This window comes from Salvia miltiorrhiza, chromosome 1, assembly GCF_028751815.1.
Source record: "Salvia miltiorrhiza cultivar Shanhuang (shh) chromosome 1, IMPLAD_Smil_shh, whole genome shotgun sequence".
Lineage (NCBI taxonomy): Eukaryota > Viridiplantae > Streptophyta > Magnoliopsida > Lamiales > Lamiaceae > Salvia > Salvia miltiorrhiza.
In genome coordinates this window covers 5,449,121-5,467,395 of record NC_080387.1, presented here as the reverse complement: position 1 = coordinate 5,467,395, position 18,275 = coordinate 5,449,121, and the positions used below count along the sequence as shown (strand labels likewise).

Here is an 18,275-nt window from a genome sequence, read left to right as displayed (position 1 = left end):
TTAAGATTTATTAATTTCTAATGAGCATTCAGGTGGGAGCTCATTGAGATCAAAACTGAACATCTTAGGGATTGGGGGTTGTTGGCAGTGACGCCTATGGCCGCCGAGAGCTTGCCCTTTGGAGAAAACCTTGTAGCAGAATGTGCATTGATGCAATGCTTCAAGAATTCCCTCTTTGTTGTGGTGGGCTTTGTGCCCTCCCAATGCTTGATAGCTACTAAAACACCTCCTGCATATGCTGCATCTATGCTGCTTCATGCAACACAAATCTTTCCCATTTCTTTCACTATTACCTGAATCCAACTTCCTCTTCTTTGGTGGAAGATCCTCTGCCGCTAATTCGTCGTCGGACGGGCACCGCTGGTGAGCCCTCGTCCTCTTGCCCGTTTTCGACCATCCGGGTAGTTTCGGACTGAACTGACATCCCTGTTCCTCCTCGGGAATTTCGAGCTCCATTATCTTTTCTTGTGTAAAAAAATTATGAAAATACCAATTGAGAAGGTTGGATTAATTAGCATATATAGATATATTAATTATGTGAGGATTTTTGTAATCTAGAGCTGGATTACAAGATTGTGATATTTCTATGAAAAATGGAAGCATAATTTAATCAAGCTGATGTTACTAACCAAAAAGTTGTAACATATTCATTAAAGATTTAATGAGATTAATGAGATTTCAACTTTGGAGAGTAGCTAATTAAGCAGTCTTCGGTTTCTTTTAGAGTTTGTTTCAGCAAAATTATGTTATACTATTGGCCTTAAATTTGCACCCTTTCGTAACTTGTAATTAGGTTGTGTTATAATTATGTGCATTTGCATGGGAACATTGGAACTGCATAATCTTGTTTGTGACATAGCTAATCTTGCAATGCTCATTTTGTTCGAAATCTTGGTCCATTGCAAATATTGTTATTATGAATATGATTTGAAAATCTTCCATTAATTATCATTGTTACAAATTGTGCAAGGAAGATCAGTAGCACTGTCACATTTTATTATCCTTCTTTTTCCAAAGAGATTTACAAGAGGTAATGTGAGACTAATTAGTGACACCTCTCCTTCAATTAGTTGTAGGTATAGTGATTGTTGGAATTTGTTGTGTTAAAATAAAAAGAACTTGTCTTATATATGCTTCGTGATTAAAGGGGAAGAGCTTCTTAATCTATTTAAGAAGCCCATGTCTTTGATACGAGTGCATCAATCATTACACTAAATCTAATATTTGATTCTAGGCAAAATTCATTTCTTAGATTCTTTTGTAATAGTCTTTATAGAGGGGTGAGAGTTTTTTCAAGAGACTTGTAATAGTGTGAATAGTGTTGGTGTCTGAGAGTTAAATACTTTGTCAATATAGAAATTTATCATATAGTGAATTCTCTTTCGTGGGTCGTAATTTTTCTCTGATTTTAAAATTTTCTAAAGTTAAATTCTTGTGTTGGTAATGGTTGTTTATTTCTTTCATCTCATTTCTTGTTTATTTTTTATTTCCCCCTAGAAATAAATGAGGAACAGTCATGAGTTTTGCCAAGAAAAAACATTAACCAGAGAACTTGAAGATTATCAAAACACTCAAATACAATAGGGAATCGACACCACATTTTAGTCACAAGCAACTAATTTAAGTAGGCAAACACAACACAATAATAGTACAAGGTGGTAGAATGGGTTTATGTTTTACAAGTGGAAGCAACAATAATGGTAGGAGAGTAACATGATTATTATCATTCCATAAAACTCCAACATTGATGACGTGTGATTCTCAAGTTTTATTTAATTAGAGAATCAAACATTCACGAAGTTTGCTTTTCTTACGCCTGCCGTTGCTGCTCGCATTGCCATTGCTATTCTCAATACCTCTTTTGCTTGATTTGATCCTTTGCTGCCGCTTTCTGCATTTTTATCACTTCCATTAATCTTTCACATTTTTTTCCCCTTCGACACCAAAGAGCAAATATATATATATATAACGGGGGTAAGGTAGTTAGGTAGGCACGTAGCTATATTTGAAATTCGAAAATACTTGTATTTGGTAGAAAATTGAGATGAATATCAGCCCGGTAAAGTAAATATATGATGCGTATTGAAATTATAAAAAATTATATACCCTACTTATGAATTTATCAATCCTAAAAAATATTTATATACCTTAATTAGGTACAATAAATCCTAGTTAATAAGTATAAAATTAAACTATGACACAGGAAATTGAAAAAATAAAATTAAAATGGGACACAATAGTATCTCAAGTGGTATAAAAGTAGCTTAGAGTGAATTTGGATGGTACGCACATATAGGGTCCAACGAAAAAATTGTTAAGGAAGAAATATCAAAGCTAATTAAACTAATTGTTTCTCTCATTTTTATTTGGTTCCGAGATTCTAAGCATCATTTTTCCAATCTTGTTTATGTGAGATTCTCATTCTGGGAAACACAACAAAACCTGATTTTCGACTATCCAAGAAGTGGGGATGGATTTTGGTAAATACGCTTTGAATAAATCGACACCACGAATTTAAGAGAGGTAGAGAACTGAAGAATGTTATATAATACATAAAAGAGTAAAACATAACACAGTTATATATTAAGGCTTGATGAAATCATGTGAGAACCAAATTTATTAATTTAAAAAATTGTCTTAAAATCTTTAGACGACTTTACGCTAGGTCTTATATTCCAGGCGTTGTACCGCGAAGGCTTTTTGAAATAGCTTATAGAGTAATATATTTTTGGTGGGGGAAGAAAATGGAAACTTGTATGATGTATTTGATTGAAGCCATCCAAACACACACACACACATATATATATATAAATCTTTTGTCTGTCGCCGTTTATCTATCAAAAATGAAAGGAACACACGAATTTCTTAGAGAGAAAAAGAGATGTAGGGTGATTCTATGTTTTACCCATCTACGTTAGAAAATACAAGAGAGAATACCTCGACTTTCTAGAAAGACCCTCCCACCCGACCCGCACGTCAAGGGAATTTGAGGAAGGAGGACGGTGGGACTTGAACCCTAGACCTCGTGAAAGAAGAAGTATTTCTCGAAAGAGCAATTAGAAGAGAAGAAGTCGACGAGGCAAGCAAACCTTTAGGATAGGAAAAAGTGAAGCACAAGAGCCCCTTCTTATGGTTTCAAGTCGAGAAATACAAAAGTAGAGATTCTTACTCGTCATGAGAATTGGAGTCGGCCCACCACAATACCTTGAGATGTGTAAGATGCCCACAAAATAATACTATAGTATATCGTCACAAAAAACAAAAGAATCAAGGTTCGTGGATATATGCTGCACTACTACACGCTCATCAATCTTATTAGTGATTTAGGTAAAATGGAATCGATACCAACATCTAATACGCACAACTAAATCAGAATCTTGTCACTTGGCACACATAACAGTGAAAAGAGTTAGGTTGCCCCTATTCGACATCGTCTGTTATCGTTCATCAGATGCAATATAAATATTTTAGAGAGAGGAGGGGAAGGAGTGAGAAACTACGAGTTTAGTGAAGAATGAATAATATAATCCAATTTATACGATACAGCATACTAACTAACCCATGCTCCAAGACAATCATCTCCTCGTGGGCAATGCGAGATGCGACGCAGCGTCTAGACTCTGGAAAAATATGCACAAAGCTATACAGTTAGGGGAAGACAAGATATTCTTGACCTGCCTGTTGGGTGCAATGTGATCATGAACTAAGAACTTGCAAGCATGCACTGAGGTAGAAACTAGGAGTTTAGTGTATTAGGCAATGTCTCGATTGGGTATATGATGTGAGCTCTAGGAATGAGGTCGAATCGAAGTGCTAAATTTCATTGGGATCACCTATTCAATGTAATAGTAAAGAAACAAGCAAACAAAATCAACAAATTGGAATATCAACAAATTCTTCACTGATGAAAAAAATATCAAAGCCCAAAGTTCTCCAAATGTTCTAGACACGAAATAGTTGCAAAGACTAACCCAAAATACTAAAATAGCGAACACAAAAAACAAGCATATACTGAAGAACAGCACTTTGAAACAATGCAAACAGGAAAAACAGGTAAGCACCCAAACAACGAAGCTAATAATGTCGAAAGCACATCTAGCAGAAACAGAAATCTCATCGAACTTAATCTGCCCTGTTTCATTTTTTGGTCAATCTTAAAATACTTAAAAATTTTAACTTGGGGGAGTTGATCAGTTTCTCACTTGGCCATCATGACCTTGACAAACTCCTCGTAGTTGATCTGGCCATCACCATCCACATCAGCCTCACGGATCATCTCATCAACTTCCTCGTCAGTTAGCTTCTCCCCGAGATTTGTCATCACGTGGCGGAGTTCAGCTGCAGATATGAATCCATTCTGGTCTTTGTCGAAAACCCTGAAAGCTTCCTTGAGTTCCTCCTCGGAATCAGTGTCCTTCATCTTGCGAGCCATCAAGTTGAGGAACTCAGGGAAGTCAATTGTTCCATTACCATCAGCATCAACCTCATTAATCATATCCTGGAGCTCAGCCTCGGTTGGGTTCTGTCCCAAAGAACGCATCACAGTCCCCAACTCCTTCGTGGTGATGCAACCTATCAATCAATTTTTCCAGAAAATAGTGTAAGAAAGGATGAAGTCACAAAGTTCACGAATACTCAAAACTTTTCTACCTAGAACAATTGCAAATCTCACAAATCAACCAAACATAGAGCGCGAGAGATATGAAACAGCCAACTATAAAAGGCGAAGGATATCTCAACAAGTACGAGACTAATGTGTAGCACAAAGCATTTATAAGATCAAAAAGTATAGCACAAAGCATTTGTTGGCATGCCAGATTGGTCTTAAGAAGAAATATCAGACCATTCACCAATGACATGAAGGCAACAAGCAATCCAATCTGAAATGCTATCGAATTTGTGTACCATATGTGCCAGGAACATTACCACATAATAATACAACTAAAAATCCAACTCAAATTAGTGCCTAACACAACTAGATTTGATCGATGTACTGTTAAAAGTAGCGCATCTTGTGCACCAGAACAACAACTATATGAAGCGGTTTCAGTCATCATTAAAAATAACAGAAAAAATATAAATCAATAAACACAAACAATCCAGAAATCATTCAGCTTATCATTACTAATAATCTATACCACTCTCAACGAAAAAAAGAGGGGGAGAGAAAGAGAGAGAACCCTAGGCGCATGGAAAATCCATTTCCGTATCATACATATGAAATCAACATAAATCACGACCACGAAACTCCAACAATAACGGCAACAATAGACCGCGAACCTCCACGAACCATGGCCAGAAAATACTACGATCTATATTTCTCGCACAAAACCAATACAGATCACGACAACATTGACAAAAACGAAAAGACGCTAAGGAATTAACAGCATTTAGCAAGTAAATAGATCTACGCATAAACAGATCGAGCGCGGAAACACACCAAAAAAGATTGCATCAATATATACGATTAAGGAGAGGGGATCGAGATGCAAAATCAGCATATGAAATTATATCACTGACCGTCGCCATCCTTGTCAAATAGAGAAAATGCTTCCTTGAATTCGGAGATCTGTTCATCGGTGAGCTGAACCGCCATCTCTTCTCCTCACAAAGCTTTTTTGCTGTCAGGCGATACTACAAAATCAGTGTCGAATTGGTGTAGAGAGAGAGAGAGCGTCAACGAAGAAAATGAAGGTAAAGCGTGGGGCTATTATATAAAATCGGCATGGAAGAGGGGTTGGGATTCTTTTTCATTTTTTATTTTTTTACTTCTTTTTTTTATTATTATTTTTTTTAATATTTTACAGCTACTTTGAACAGCAAAGAAAATTCTTTTCTTGCTTTACTCATTCAAGCATTTATACTTTTCTTCTTTTACTAATATTCGGCTCTCTCTCTAATTAGCGATTATTTATCTACTTTAATAATCTAATTAAAAATAATTTTATTTCAAAGTTAGATGCTAAATCCAATAATTACTAACAAGTGACAAACATGGAAAAGGTAAAGCCGACCTCCACATTAATTGATTGATTGATTGATTAAAGGTACTAGAGAAGTGAATTTTCACTTGGGGAGTTTGCTTGAGCTACACATTACCCATATCATTCTTGAGCTCAAATCAGATTATGTTATCTAAGGTTGCGTTTATTTTGATGGATAAATTTATCCATCAAAAAGGATGAATAACAAGAATTTATATCTTAAAATGTCTTATTTCTTTTCCAATATTTTAACACAAGAGCATTTTTTCTTCCTTATTTTTACTTAATGGTGGATAATATTATCACACCAAAAATGGAGGGGTAATATTATCCACCCTTGAAGTGAAAATAAGGAAGAAAAAATGTTCTTGTGTCAAATGTTGGAAAAGAAATGAGACATTTAAAAGCATAAATTTTTGTTATCCATCATAGTCCATAGATAAATTTATCCATTAAAATAAACACAGCCTAAGAGAAGATATATTTATATCTCTAATTCGACCACAATGTTTTGAAAACTAGATTTATTATTTATTTTGAGTTCAATTAGATTAAATTTATTATGTATGTTGATACGATTCTCGTTAATGAACATGTCCACATCAAACAGGAAATTTAGGATGATATAGTAATTGTAAATTCTTGCTACAAAACTTCTGAAACGCTAGGTTTTGAGTGAAGCTCAAACTTGAAAGATATAATGAGAGAGAATAAAACTCTCAAACTAGTAATGTCCAGCTAAATCTTTGTCAACAAGTAAATAAACCTTAGTCTAATGAATAAACTCTGCCAAAATAACTCAACTAAAGGCTCAAATTTAAGCCTGAAATTTTGTGGCCCAACGCCTATAATTAATTAAGTAACACGAGTCTTCAAAATTCGGCTCACTTTTAGTTTAGGCAATTAAATTAACACAATTTGCGTCTGCAAATCCATCATGACCGCGATGGGCTTCCTTAATATTTCTCAAGTCAGCCCATTTAACGTCATCTTAAATTGATTGGCACGTGCTCTATTGATCGTCTTCTTCTACTGGGTCCATTATGCTAGTTAGTTGCAGCGTCCGTTGCCACCATCACTGACGACGGCTACCTGATTTAAGAAATTATATTTGGTGTAATGAGAAATCAAGTATTATAAAAAGTTGATCAATTTATGACATCGTGTTCATCGAGCAATGAGTAAATCTGTTAGCATTACATTACAGAAGATTTAAAGTCGAAAAACTATATATCCAGATGAAATAATAGGATGTCGAGCCTATACATTCATGCATTTGCATTAATATGTCATTCATGCGGGGATTGTAGGAAAAATTGATTATAAATGGTGGTTAATCCATAATGAATTATAGTCAATCCGTTGAAATTTGTCAAAACTTAATTGTATATTTGTAATTCATGTCTCAAGCATATAAATTTAATGTATTTGATTGTTAATTTCCAAGTTGTAATGGATAAGCAATTAATCCTCAAAGTTGGCACTTGAGAAATGAGATAGGTAGGAGTCTACAAAGCCACTTATAAGTCTTATATCTTAAGAAGGAGATAATCAAGTGTGTACCACTATGGTACACTGCTAGACCTTTAAAGGTCGACGCCGAGACATGCCGAGTCATTCCTACGCATCGGCGTGATGGTGTCAAGTTGTTCTCGTCCTAGGATACTTGGTTGGATCGAAGGACAAATACCGGGCGTCGTGCGTTGGGCACGCATGCTACCAAGTGGGTGCAACAAGTGATTCCGGGCGTTGCACGTTGGGCGTGCGGGGTGCCGAGTACGAGCGGGTGCCATGTGCTAGGCACACATGCTACTGAGCGAGCGTGCTGGGTGATGTCGGGCACTGTGTATCAGGCGTCCTGGGCGCCGGGGCTCGGGCGTGTGCTGAGGCAGACAAGCACATGGGCGACAAGAGTTGCAAGCGCTGAGCGATAGGCGTGTGGGGTGTGCGCGCGAATTCCCACCATGACACGTTACTTGGTGCCAAGCGCCACTCGGCGGCCACGCGAGCAACACTTGGCGATGCAAGCCAACATAGCACAAGGCGGAGCTGTCGAGTCCGAGCGGTTATGCATGTTGTTCGTGGGTTATGCTGGAGTTAGTGGGCGGTTTCGGCTGCAATAATCACCCACGTCGTGGGAAGCTTCTGACTGGCTAGTTTGTTTGACCTGGCGGTTATCCTAGTGATGGGGGATTGTCCATCACATAGATAGGCGGTTTTCGCCAAATCCCACATCTTGTGATCTTATTGCTTGGTCGAGTACACGAATACTCACCTAAATCTAAACGCGAGAGTTGGTGAGGGAGTGTTGGTTGGTCGAGTTCGAAGAAATACCTTGTAATATTTGGTATCAGAGCCAGGTTACACTGGTTCGGTGTCGTTTGTGCTTAGAATGATGGTGCAAACATGTGAAATGAGTTTTGAAGATCGAGTGGCAAAGCTTGAAGCTTGGTTCGGGTCGCCAACGGAGACGTCGGCCCAAGTCAGTGTGTTCCAACTTCTTAAAGATGTTGAGTTGGTGATTGAAGCCGTGCATAAGACGGTGGAAGGCCCCCAAAAATCTACGGATGGATTCCCTTACTTCGTGGAGTCCCGGATTGTGATATGCGAGGAAGAGATTTCCACTTTGACCGATGCTATTGATATAAAGATCGAGGGTCTCCTTGATGAATTGAGGGTTGTGAAGCGTGCGTTGTGCTCTGTGGATGAGAGATCTGCATCAAAGGTTAAAGTCCCTGACCCAAAGCCATTCGAGGGTGCTCGGAGTTCCAAGGAACTCGAAAACTTTCTTTGGGAAATGGAGACGTATTTCAAGGCAGCTCATGTCCTCCATGCTGAGAAAGTTTTAATCACGAGCATGTATCTTGTCGGGGATGTAAAGTTGTGGTGGCAGTTCCGATTATCCAATGATGCGAGTTCAAACAGGAGTACGATTAAAGTGTGGGATGTCTTGAAGAAAGAGTTGAAGGACCTGTTGGGAACTTAATTAAATATCCTAATACTAGTTTTGATGATACCAAAATTCTTAGGTTTCACTTGTAATAGACTAGAACTGTTCGAACTCAAGTGTTAGAGTTCTTTTTCTAGTTTAGTTGTTGTTCTGAAGACTGAAGATTGAAGCCGGAGGATTGAAGACTGAAAACTGAAGTTACCGACTGATATAACGATTAAGGCAAGTCAAATACTGAAATTTGACTAACCAGTCCAAGAATCAATTACGACTGATTATTTAATGCGAGCCACGTGAATTCAGCGGACTGATACTAAAGTCAAGTATCAGTTAAACATTCTTCCTTGGACTGAACTTCTAAAGTTTAAAGGAAGCCACGCACTCCATAAGTACAGCCGCATTAAATGCAGAGATCTCAGGATCGTCCTTTCTCTGCAGAGGCCATTCCTTTTTGGTGATTACCTTTTCAGAGATGTCCTATCTCCTGCTCCTTAATAGCCGTTCTCACCAAACAAAGGAACCTCTAAGATTGAAGCCTCAGCCTAAGTTCAAATTACTCTCTAACGGAAGAATTCTTGAAGACCATTTCAGCTAACGGATCTATTCAAGACATCTCCTATAAATAGAGCTCGAGGATCACTTCAATCTTCACCGATTCAACTACATAAGCTGAAACGCTGTCGAATTCGTTACTCAGCATTCAAAGTCATTCCAAAGTTTGAATCGAAGAAGAGAATCACAAAGCCAAAAATCAGTCACTGTTGATTACATACATTCTCTTAGAACTTAGGCAAATATTGTTTATCCAAAGCCTAAGTATAACTGATTACAGAGAACTTGTTATTTGTAATCTAGTTGGCAAGTTTTCGAATCTCTTTTCAATCGATCGAATCGAGAGTTTGAGTTGTAAGGAGTTCAGACCAGTGCTCTGTCTCCGAAGAGATCTTAGTGCCCAGTGTGCGCTAAGAGTGAGAAATCCAACCAGGTGTGTTGGTACTGAAGATAGGATATTCAGTTGTCCAAGTTTACTGTGCACCCGTAAGCACACGCCCAGGTTTGTTGTGCACCCGTAAGCACATGCCCAGTGAAGTTGTCGGTCTAATCAACTAACCGTGGATGTAGGAAGTGTTTTCCAAACCACGTAAAAATTCTGTGTTATTTACAGCTTTCAGTATTTACCTTCTTACTTGTGTTAAAACTTTCTTAAACTAAAAACTGATTAACTGCAAAGAGAAACTTAACTGCTGACAACGTGATTAATCTCACAGGCTATTTCGAAATAAAAGTTTTCCGCTACGTGTGTTATTAGTCTAACTAATCTATCTCTGGATAGTCAGTAAGATTCATAACATCTCTCTGTTTAACATACTCAACTAAAGCTTTACGTGTATCAGTTAAAGTTTCTAACTTAACTGATAACTCTTTACTGAAGAGTATTCAGTATCAGTCGTCAACCTTGTTTTGATAAAACTCCTTTAACTAAAAAGGTTGAGTCAGTTTGTGTTTCAAGTTTCATTTTCAAAAATAGCTTATAGGTGTATTCTCCCCCCCATACACCTATTCGAGACCCTCCGGACCTAAAAGACATGTTTCTGCCTTGCAATACTTCGTGGATTGCAAGGGACACCCTACGAAAACTCAAGCATAGTGGTACTATTTGTGTTTACGTGAAGGAATTTAGTTCCTTGATGTTGATGTCTGTGATATGTTCGAGGAGGACAAGATGTAACACCCCATACTTTTTCCTTATTATTAATAGTGTCGAGACATTATTAAGAGTACAGAGATATCGACATACTAGATTTTGCTTATATTGGATGAGACGGAGTTTCTCGATAGATGGAGATGTGAGTATTTTAGAAGCTGATGATAGAACTAGTAAATGAATGGCTTTGATAGAATGAGTTGAGATAGAGATGCTGATTGAGTTGAGAATATATTTTATTTTGTTTCCGATTAAGGAAGTATAGCTATCTTCGAGATTGATTGTCTTATTAAGCCCGATAGGGACACCTGGCTAGAGTTAGAGCGAGGTAAGTGCATAAGAGTCCCTGTAGAGAAAAGTCGAATTAGAGAGACGACTAGTGTGGCGATGAGATTTGATTGTTTTGATGTGACGTTTGTGTGAGATTATTTGATTGACTGATTATGTGACTTATTTGACATGTGTGCATTTATGATTGAGTAATTATGATTTTTCTTGAGAATGATAGCACGCGAGATTTATTTTGAAATCTTTAACGAGCGAGATCGATTTTATTTCAATCGGTGAATAATGATATTACTATTGATATTAAAAAATTTCTAACGGAATTTCTTGGAATTTATTTTCTGGGATAACTATGGAGTGGATTTATGTGTGCTCTAATTATTAGTATTGTTATTAATTTGGCCACATGAGTGCTTAGTGTTTAATTTTGATTTAATTAGTGAGTGTTATTACATGATTTAATTTTCCTACGCATTCCTACACTCACATTCATTATTTTAATAAGTTTAACATGTGATTTTTACCAAGTGGCCAAGTGGGTTTAGTAAGCATTAAATGAGCATTAATTGCACAAGAGACTTAAGGAGCAAGCTTTTGGATTAAACAAAACCAAAATTTCTCTCTCTCCCCTCACACCCCAAAACTCACGCCCCCTCCCCCTTCTCTCTCTTTTCTCTTCCATGAACCTCCATTGGTGAGACCTTCAAAGCTTCTAAGATCACCTTTATACTTAGATTTCCACCTAAAATAAAATTAAAACTCATTTCCATGCCTCAAAGACCAAGATTGGTGGAGATTAAAGCTTGAAGTCTAGAGTGAAGAATTTTTACTTCTTCCAAAGTCTTTGAGTAAGTGTTGTTATATCTTGGATCTAGACTCAATGGTGTGATATATGTGAGTATATGCATGATTAAAGCAAGAAAAACACCTGCTCCCTTTTTCTTCAAATTTTCGAAAATTAGGGGTTCTTGCCCTTCAAAAAATTTTCTCTTTCTTTTCTTAAATTGGAATGAGATTTGTGTTATTTGAAGTATATTAAGATGATTCCTAAGTGTATTGTAAAGCTTTGAGAAAAGTATTAAATTTCACTTAAGTTAGTTTGTCTAAATTTGAGAATTCTTGAATCTATGGATTGATTGATGAATTGAGTGTTGATGTGAGTTATTGAGACTATTAAAATGATGTTTGAGGGATTAAATTGGTGATTGTGATGGATTGGTGAATGTCGATGTGAGTTAGTTTGATGAGAATTAGGTATATGTGTCTCTATGCCTTAATATGCTAATTGATGGTTTATATATGTGATTAAGTGACTCAATTTGATAGATTTAAGGTTGGATTGATGATTTATGCATGTGTGTAAATTTTCAAAAAGTTTAGTTTAATAAAAAAATTAAGACTTTTTAATCTATGTGTTAATTGCTTGAATTGGCCAAGGTTAAATGTTACTCCCTCCGTCCACGAAAGAACTTCATATCTTTCCTTTTTGGGACGTCTACAAAAGAACTTTCTACCTATTTTTGGACTATACCCCACCACTTATAATCCTTTTACTTTTCACTTTTCACAACTCTCAATATTAATTATAACACATTTTCACCACTTCCAATACACTCAACTACCTTTTATCAACTCTCAATACACTCAACAATATTTTTTTCTCAATATTTTTTCTTAAAATTCGTGTCACTCTCTCCTAGGAAGTTCTTTCATGGACGGAGGGAGTATTAACCATAATAGTAATGTTTATTAAAGGTTAATTTGATTAATTGTTGATTATATGTGAAATTGCTTGAGTTGAATTTACTAGGATTTGGGTATTTTAGATTTATGAGGTCAACGTTTGGATTAATGATGTTTATGTTCTAATTGGACCTTATAAAGGACTATAACATGATTAGTTTGAGAAATATTGTTGATATATGAAAGTTCCTTAAGTTTAGTTTGCGTGTATAAGAGAAGTCTTTCATATGTGATGAGTTATAAGTTAGATGTGAACATATATGATTGTGTGATGATTATTTGAGATTATATATGCGATTTGAGACAAAACGAATCAACCCCTAGAACTATGAGAGTTGACCGAACATGATGGTAAAAGGGGAAGCCGATTTTTAAAATTTTTCTTGAGTCATATGATTATATATTTGTGTTCTTGTGAATTATGTGAGCTTAATTTTAATTTTTTGAGAATTGTTCGACGAAGGAGTCTCGAGTTTAGTTTGTCAAGAATGCTATAAATTGAGATTATTTGTTTATGTGAATTTTTCTTGAATGATTGGTTTAAGAATGTTTCATATCAAGCTTTGTCTTTAGCTTTCTAAATTTAACTTTTGGGAATTTTTCCCCAACCAAAACTATGTTTCAAATTTTTCAAAAAGTTTTTAAATAAGTTTGCTATGATGTAAATAAACTTGATTAACTCTTTTATGTGTTAATGTGAGATTGTATGCCTTGTGTGTGTGCATATCTATATGTTTGATTGCTAATATAGTCTAGTCATATATGAGTGATAAGTCGAGAATAGGATTGGTGATGTCTTAAGTAGTATATATATAGTAAGAAGATTAAGATAGTTGGAGTGTATCGAAGATGAGTGATGGGATAGCACTAAGATAAGAATGAAGTCTTTAGTGAGTAAGTTTCTAACTGATGTTATTTTATCTCATGAACCTTCTACGTTGATGACGATATTTGAAGACACGAGCGAAGGACGGAAGTAAGTCGCCTCGACTATATCAAGAGCTTGAGCTAAAGTCTTCAGGTGGGCATTATTTTGAATATTCCTATTATATGAGTTTTCTAAATTGAAATGATGATGATGTTTATGAGTTTAATGAATGCTTTGAGATGAAATGATGTTTGAAACTTGTTAGGTCCGGAGGGTCTCGAATAGGTGTATGGGGGGGGGGGGAATACACACCTATAGGCTATTTTTATGAAATCAGAGGGATCTCAAGATAGAGATCAAAACGAAACTTTACACACGAACTAAGACGCCTGTTTACTGAAAAGAGTTTTGACCAAACAGGGTTGACGACTGATATTGAAATACTCTTCAGTAATGAGTTATCAGTTAAGTCACTGGAACTTAACTGATGCACGTTAAGGCTTCAGTCGAGTTTGCTAAAACTGAGATGCTATAAATCTTCCTGACTATCAGATGATAGATCAGTCAGACTGATATCATACGCAGCGAAAATACTTTTGTTTCATAATAGCCTTTGTTGAGCACGTTGTTAGTCTTAGGTTTCTCTTTGTGTTTAATCAGTATTCAGTTTATCAATTGTAAGAACACAAGTATGAAAGTAAAACTGAAAGCTGTAAATAACACAGAGATTTTTACGTGGTTCGGAAAACACTTCCTACATCCACAGTCGGTTGATCAGACCAACAACTTCACTCTGCAAGTGCTTACGGGTGCACTGCAAACCTATCTGTGTGCTTAGCCGGGTGCACACAACCGAATCAACTGAAGATCCAATCTTCAGTACCAACAACTTCACTCTTGTTGGATTTCTCACTCCTAGCGCGAACTGGCACTAGGATCTCACGGAGTCAGAGTACCTTCTTGAACTCATTTTCAACTCAAACACTCGATTCTATCGGTCGAATGGAGGTTTGAAATCTTGCCAACTAAACTTCAAAGAACAAGTTCTTTGGAGTTAGTTTTGACCTAGACTCTGGGTAAACAGGGGTTTGCCTAAGGTCTAAGAGAATATATGTAATCAGTAGTGACTGATTTTTGGCGTTGGTATTCTCTTCTTCGATTCAAGCTTCGGAGAGGTTAAGCTTTGGCTGAGAAATAATTTTGGCAGAGTTTCAGCTTATGTCGTTAAATCAGTGAAGATTGAAGTGATCCTCGAGCACTATTTATAGGAGAGGTCTTGAATAGATCCGTTGACAGAAAACGTCTTCAAGATTTCTTCCGTTGGAGAGCTTTTTGAATTTGGGTTGAGGCTTCAATCTTCGAGGTTCCTTGTTTGGTGGGAACGGCTATGTTGAGGAGCAGGAGATGCGATGTCTCTGATAAAGTAGCCACCAAATAGGAATGACCTCTGCAGAGAAGGATGATCCTGAGATCTCTGCATTTAATGCGGCTGTTCTTTTGGAGTACGTGGCTTCCTTTGAACGTTGGAGGTTCAGTCCGAGGAAGAATGTTTAACTGATACTTGACTTTAGTATCAGTCCGTTGAATCCACGTGGCACGCATTAAGTAATCAGTTTCGGACTGATTCTTCAACTGATACTTCAGTTGGCAACTTCAGTCTTCAGTCTTCAGTCATTCGTCCTTCAGTCTTCAGTCTTCAGAACAGCAAACTAAACTAGAAAAGAACTCTAACACTTGAGTTCGAACAGTTCTAGTCTATTACAATCAAGGCCTATGGATTTTGGTATCATCAAACAAGGATTAGGATATTCCATTAAGTTCCCAACAAAACTAATTGACTTGCCAATTCTTTTGATGATGAGCTTGTATATTACCCTCTACTGATGAGACGAATTTGGTTCTGTCACAAACGGGATTTTGTGCACAGAGGTGACTGTGAGCCGTCTATCGGGTCGGCCGGTCACGGTAGTTGAGAGGGAGGCCTACTTCTCAGTACCTTTGATGATGATGAGTTGTAGATATGGTACATACATGATGAATGTTTAAAACTGCGCAGTTACTTTATTGTGATATTTATGATTTTAACTGCTTGCACAGGTTCTTTTAAGATAAAATCCCTGTGTATTGCTTATGGCGGGCAAGTTCAATTTATAGCTCTAAGAGCAAGTTTCTTATTTTTCGGCATATGCCCACTGAGTATTCTGTACTCATGCCCTGCATGTATTTCTAAACGTGCAGGATAAGCGAGGAGTGAGATTGGTCTGGTGCTGGTGGGACATGTTTCGAATGACGTTTTCTTGACCTTACTTCTATTTTCTACAGTCGAGTCTTGATGAAGAGTTATTTTGGATTTGAATCAAGTAATGTACTCTCGGTTATATGTCTTCATACATATAATTTGTTTACCTTTTGCTGCGATACTCTGCATAATATGAACCTTTGTGAATATATAGCAATGCATATTTTGTAAATGTTGACAAGATTCCTGATACTTTTGAACTTATGAAGCCGATGACGTTTATGCCTTGAGATGTTATTATTGTTATTTTCCTTAGTATGATTTATTGTGAGCTTTCGCTTGATGTTCAACATAGCTTTTCTGTCTTTACTTTATTCTTTTATTTAGTCGTATCAATACCCAGTCTACGCTATCAGTGGCTAGGCGACGGGCTGCGACAGAGTGGTATCAGAGCAGGTTGTCTGCTCTGAGTCTATTGCTTGATCGAGTTAAATTTTTGGTTTCATCTATTCTTGAAATGAGTCTAGTCTAAACTTAAATTCTTAGGCTAGTTTGAGAGTTGGTTCGAAACAAAACCCCAACGCCCCATCTCCTCCGGCTTATTGAGGTAAGAGTTTATTAATGTTTCTTTATTGCTTTATGCTGAGTGTTGAGCTTGATTCACTAATGGGTTATGCATTGTTTTGATGGTTGTAAATGAATCGAATATTTTTGCTCGATTCGAGATTCGATTCGAAATTGCCTTATTCGTATTCGAAATTATTCGATTCGTATTCGATAACAGATATTCGATTCGATTCGATTAGTATTCAAATACTTATATGAAATTATGATATTCGATTCGATATTAGTAGATATTCGATTCGATATATATATATATATATATATATATATTAAATATTACTCCCTCCGTCCCGCCCAAGATGCTACATATTCCTTTTTGGGTCGTCCCAACGAAGATGCTACATTTCTATATTTGGCAAAAATAAGGAATTTTAAACACTTAATTAACACTAATTAAGTATTTTTTATTACATTCTCTCTCCTACTTTATCACTTTATTACATTCTCTTTCTTACTTTATCACTTTATTACTTTCTCTCTCCTACTTTATCACTTTATTATTACACACTTAAAATATTAATCTACAATTCCTTAAATCCCATGCCGAAAAGCAAATGTAGCGTCTTGGCCGGGACGGATGGAGTATAATTTTATAATATCTAACTTATAATTTTAACACTCCTTTCAAAAAAAATCTAATTATATATATATATATAATATTAATATTTTAATTAAAAATTTATACTAATATTTAACTTCTAATTTTAACCATTCTTTAATTCTTTTTTTTTTTAAGTTTCTAACCCTAATTCTAATTAAGAGAGGTGCCGCTCCCTCACTCTTTTTTTTCAAATTTGATACTTCTCTTCTCCAGAATCTCCACACCGCGCGGCGCCTCTGCACTGGTTCGTCTTCTCCGCCGCGACGTTGTCCGTCGCCCACCTTCTCCACCGCGGCGTCGTTCTCTCCCCCATCTGCTGCTGCTGCTGTCGGCAGGCGTTTGCTGCAGCTTCGCCATTTTCTGTCCCTGTTTCACTCGCTCATCGTCGTGCCGCCTTGTACCGAACGGTCGTCTGCTTTCGCCGCCGTCTTGTGCTATCTCCTATCGCCGCCATCGAGTAGCAGCCTAGCAGGTTAGTATTCTACCATTAATTTGTTTTCTGAAAATTTGTTTAGCAGCCTATTACCGCCATACTCACTCAAGTGCCCTGGGATAAGGTTTTCCTTCTAGAAAATGTTACTTTTAAAAGCTAATTGTGAATATATTTTGGTTGCAATTGCTATGAATTGGACTTTTTCTACTGCAATACTTTATTAAGAAGATGGCGAAATGAGGAAGTAATATATTCTATTCCTACATTCGAGAATTCTTGATGTATAGATTTTGGGGAATGTGAAAAGAGAATTGATGCACATTTTGATTAAATCTCACCAAATAAGATATGTTTTTAGAAACCCTTTTTTTCGAGAAGTCAGCAATTTTTTTGGTGCTCATGTAATGTTTTTTTGGTAGTTGTTGCTGACTTTCTGAATTTATAGTGTAAATATGTTGCTGAATTTGTAGTGTAAATTTTTTGGTGCTCATGTAATGTTTCTTTTGACAGGATGGCAAATTTAATAGAAAATACACCTCAAAAAAATGAGATAATGGAGGAAGAGAAAGAAGTGGTCGATATAAATGATGATAAAGATGATAATATAATAGAAGGGGATGATGGGGAGAAAGATAAACAAGAAGGTATTGATGGAGAAGATGATAAAGATGGAGACAAGGAGGAGAATAATGTGTTTGATAGGAAGAATATTGTTGATTTTACCATCTGTTGAATTTGTGGCTTATATTGAGGATTTATTATTGTTTATTTATTGTTATGTGTTTATTAGGTAAATATATTGAAGATATACCTATATTATTGAACATATTTTTTTTCCCTTCA

At 36.5% G+C, this 18,275-nt stretch overlaps 2 protein-coding genes and 1 long non-coding RNA gene across 5 annotated transcripts; 1 reads left to right on the top strand and 2 right to left on the bottom strand.

Annotated features, from left to right (window-relative positions):
- On the bottom strand, window positions 1-456 carry LOC131007803 (zinc finger protein ZAT11-like). The gene has a single exon (XM_057934746.1). It carries the CDS (start codon window positions 454-456, stop codon window positions 1-3), a length of 456 nt encoding a protein of 151 aa, XP_057790729.1.
- Window positions 457-1,599: 1,143 nt separating this feature from the next.
- LOC131015821 (calmodulin-like) lies at window positions 1,600-5,722 on the bottom strand. Of its 3 annotated transcripts, XR_009098697.1 has the most exons (4): window positions 5,521-5,722; window positions 4,203-4,572; window positions 3,560-3,620; window positions 1,699-1,891 (listed from the first exon to the last, which is right to left on the bottom strand). XR_009098697.1 is itself a non-coding variant. In XM_057944258.1 (3 exons), exons 1-3 carry the CDS (start codon window positions 5,594-5,596, stop codon window positions 1,777-1,779), a joined length of 561 nt encoding a protein of 186 aa, XP_057800241.1. In that variant the 5' UTR covers window positions 5,597-5,722; the 3' UTR covers window positions 1,600-1,776. The 3 variants fall into 3 exon arrangements, 2 of the variants coding, with proteins under 2 accessions (XP_057800241.1, XP_057800251.1); XM_057944258.1 differs by lacking the exon at window positions 3,560-3,620 and having other exon boundaries at window positions 1,600-1,891; XM_057944268.1 differs by lacking the exon at window positions 1,699-1,891 and having other exon boundaries at window positions 3,366-3,620.
- An 11,429-nt stretch (window positions 5,723-17,151) lies between these two features.
- LOC131015820 (uncharacterized) lies at window positions 17,152-18,275 on the top strand. Its single transcript, XR_009098687.1, has 2 exons — window positions 17,152-17,471; window positions 17,943-18,275. It is a non-coding gene; the product is annotated as an uncharacterized LOC131015820 (long non-coding RNA).

Excerpts from the sequence above, each read along its gene's own strand:
- LOC131007803 (XM_057934746.1), bottom strand. The coding sequence starts at position 456 with ATGGAGCTCGAAATTCCCGAGGAGGAACAGGGATGTCAGTTCAGTCCG.
- LOC131015821 (XM_057944258.1), bottom strand. The coding sequence starts at position 5,596 with ATGGCGGTTCAGCTCACCGATGAACAGATCTCCGAATTCAAGGAAGCA. Across the intron at positions 4,573-5,520 it reads ATTTGACAAGGATGGCGACG|GTTGCATCACCACGAAGGAG; the intron begins GTCAGTGATATA and ends ATTGATTGATAG. Across the intron at positions 1,892-4,202 it reads GTCAAGGTCATGATGGCCAA|AAAGCGGCAGCAAAGGATCA; the intron begins GTGAGAAACTGA and ends ATAAAAATGCAG.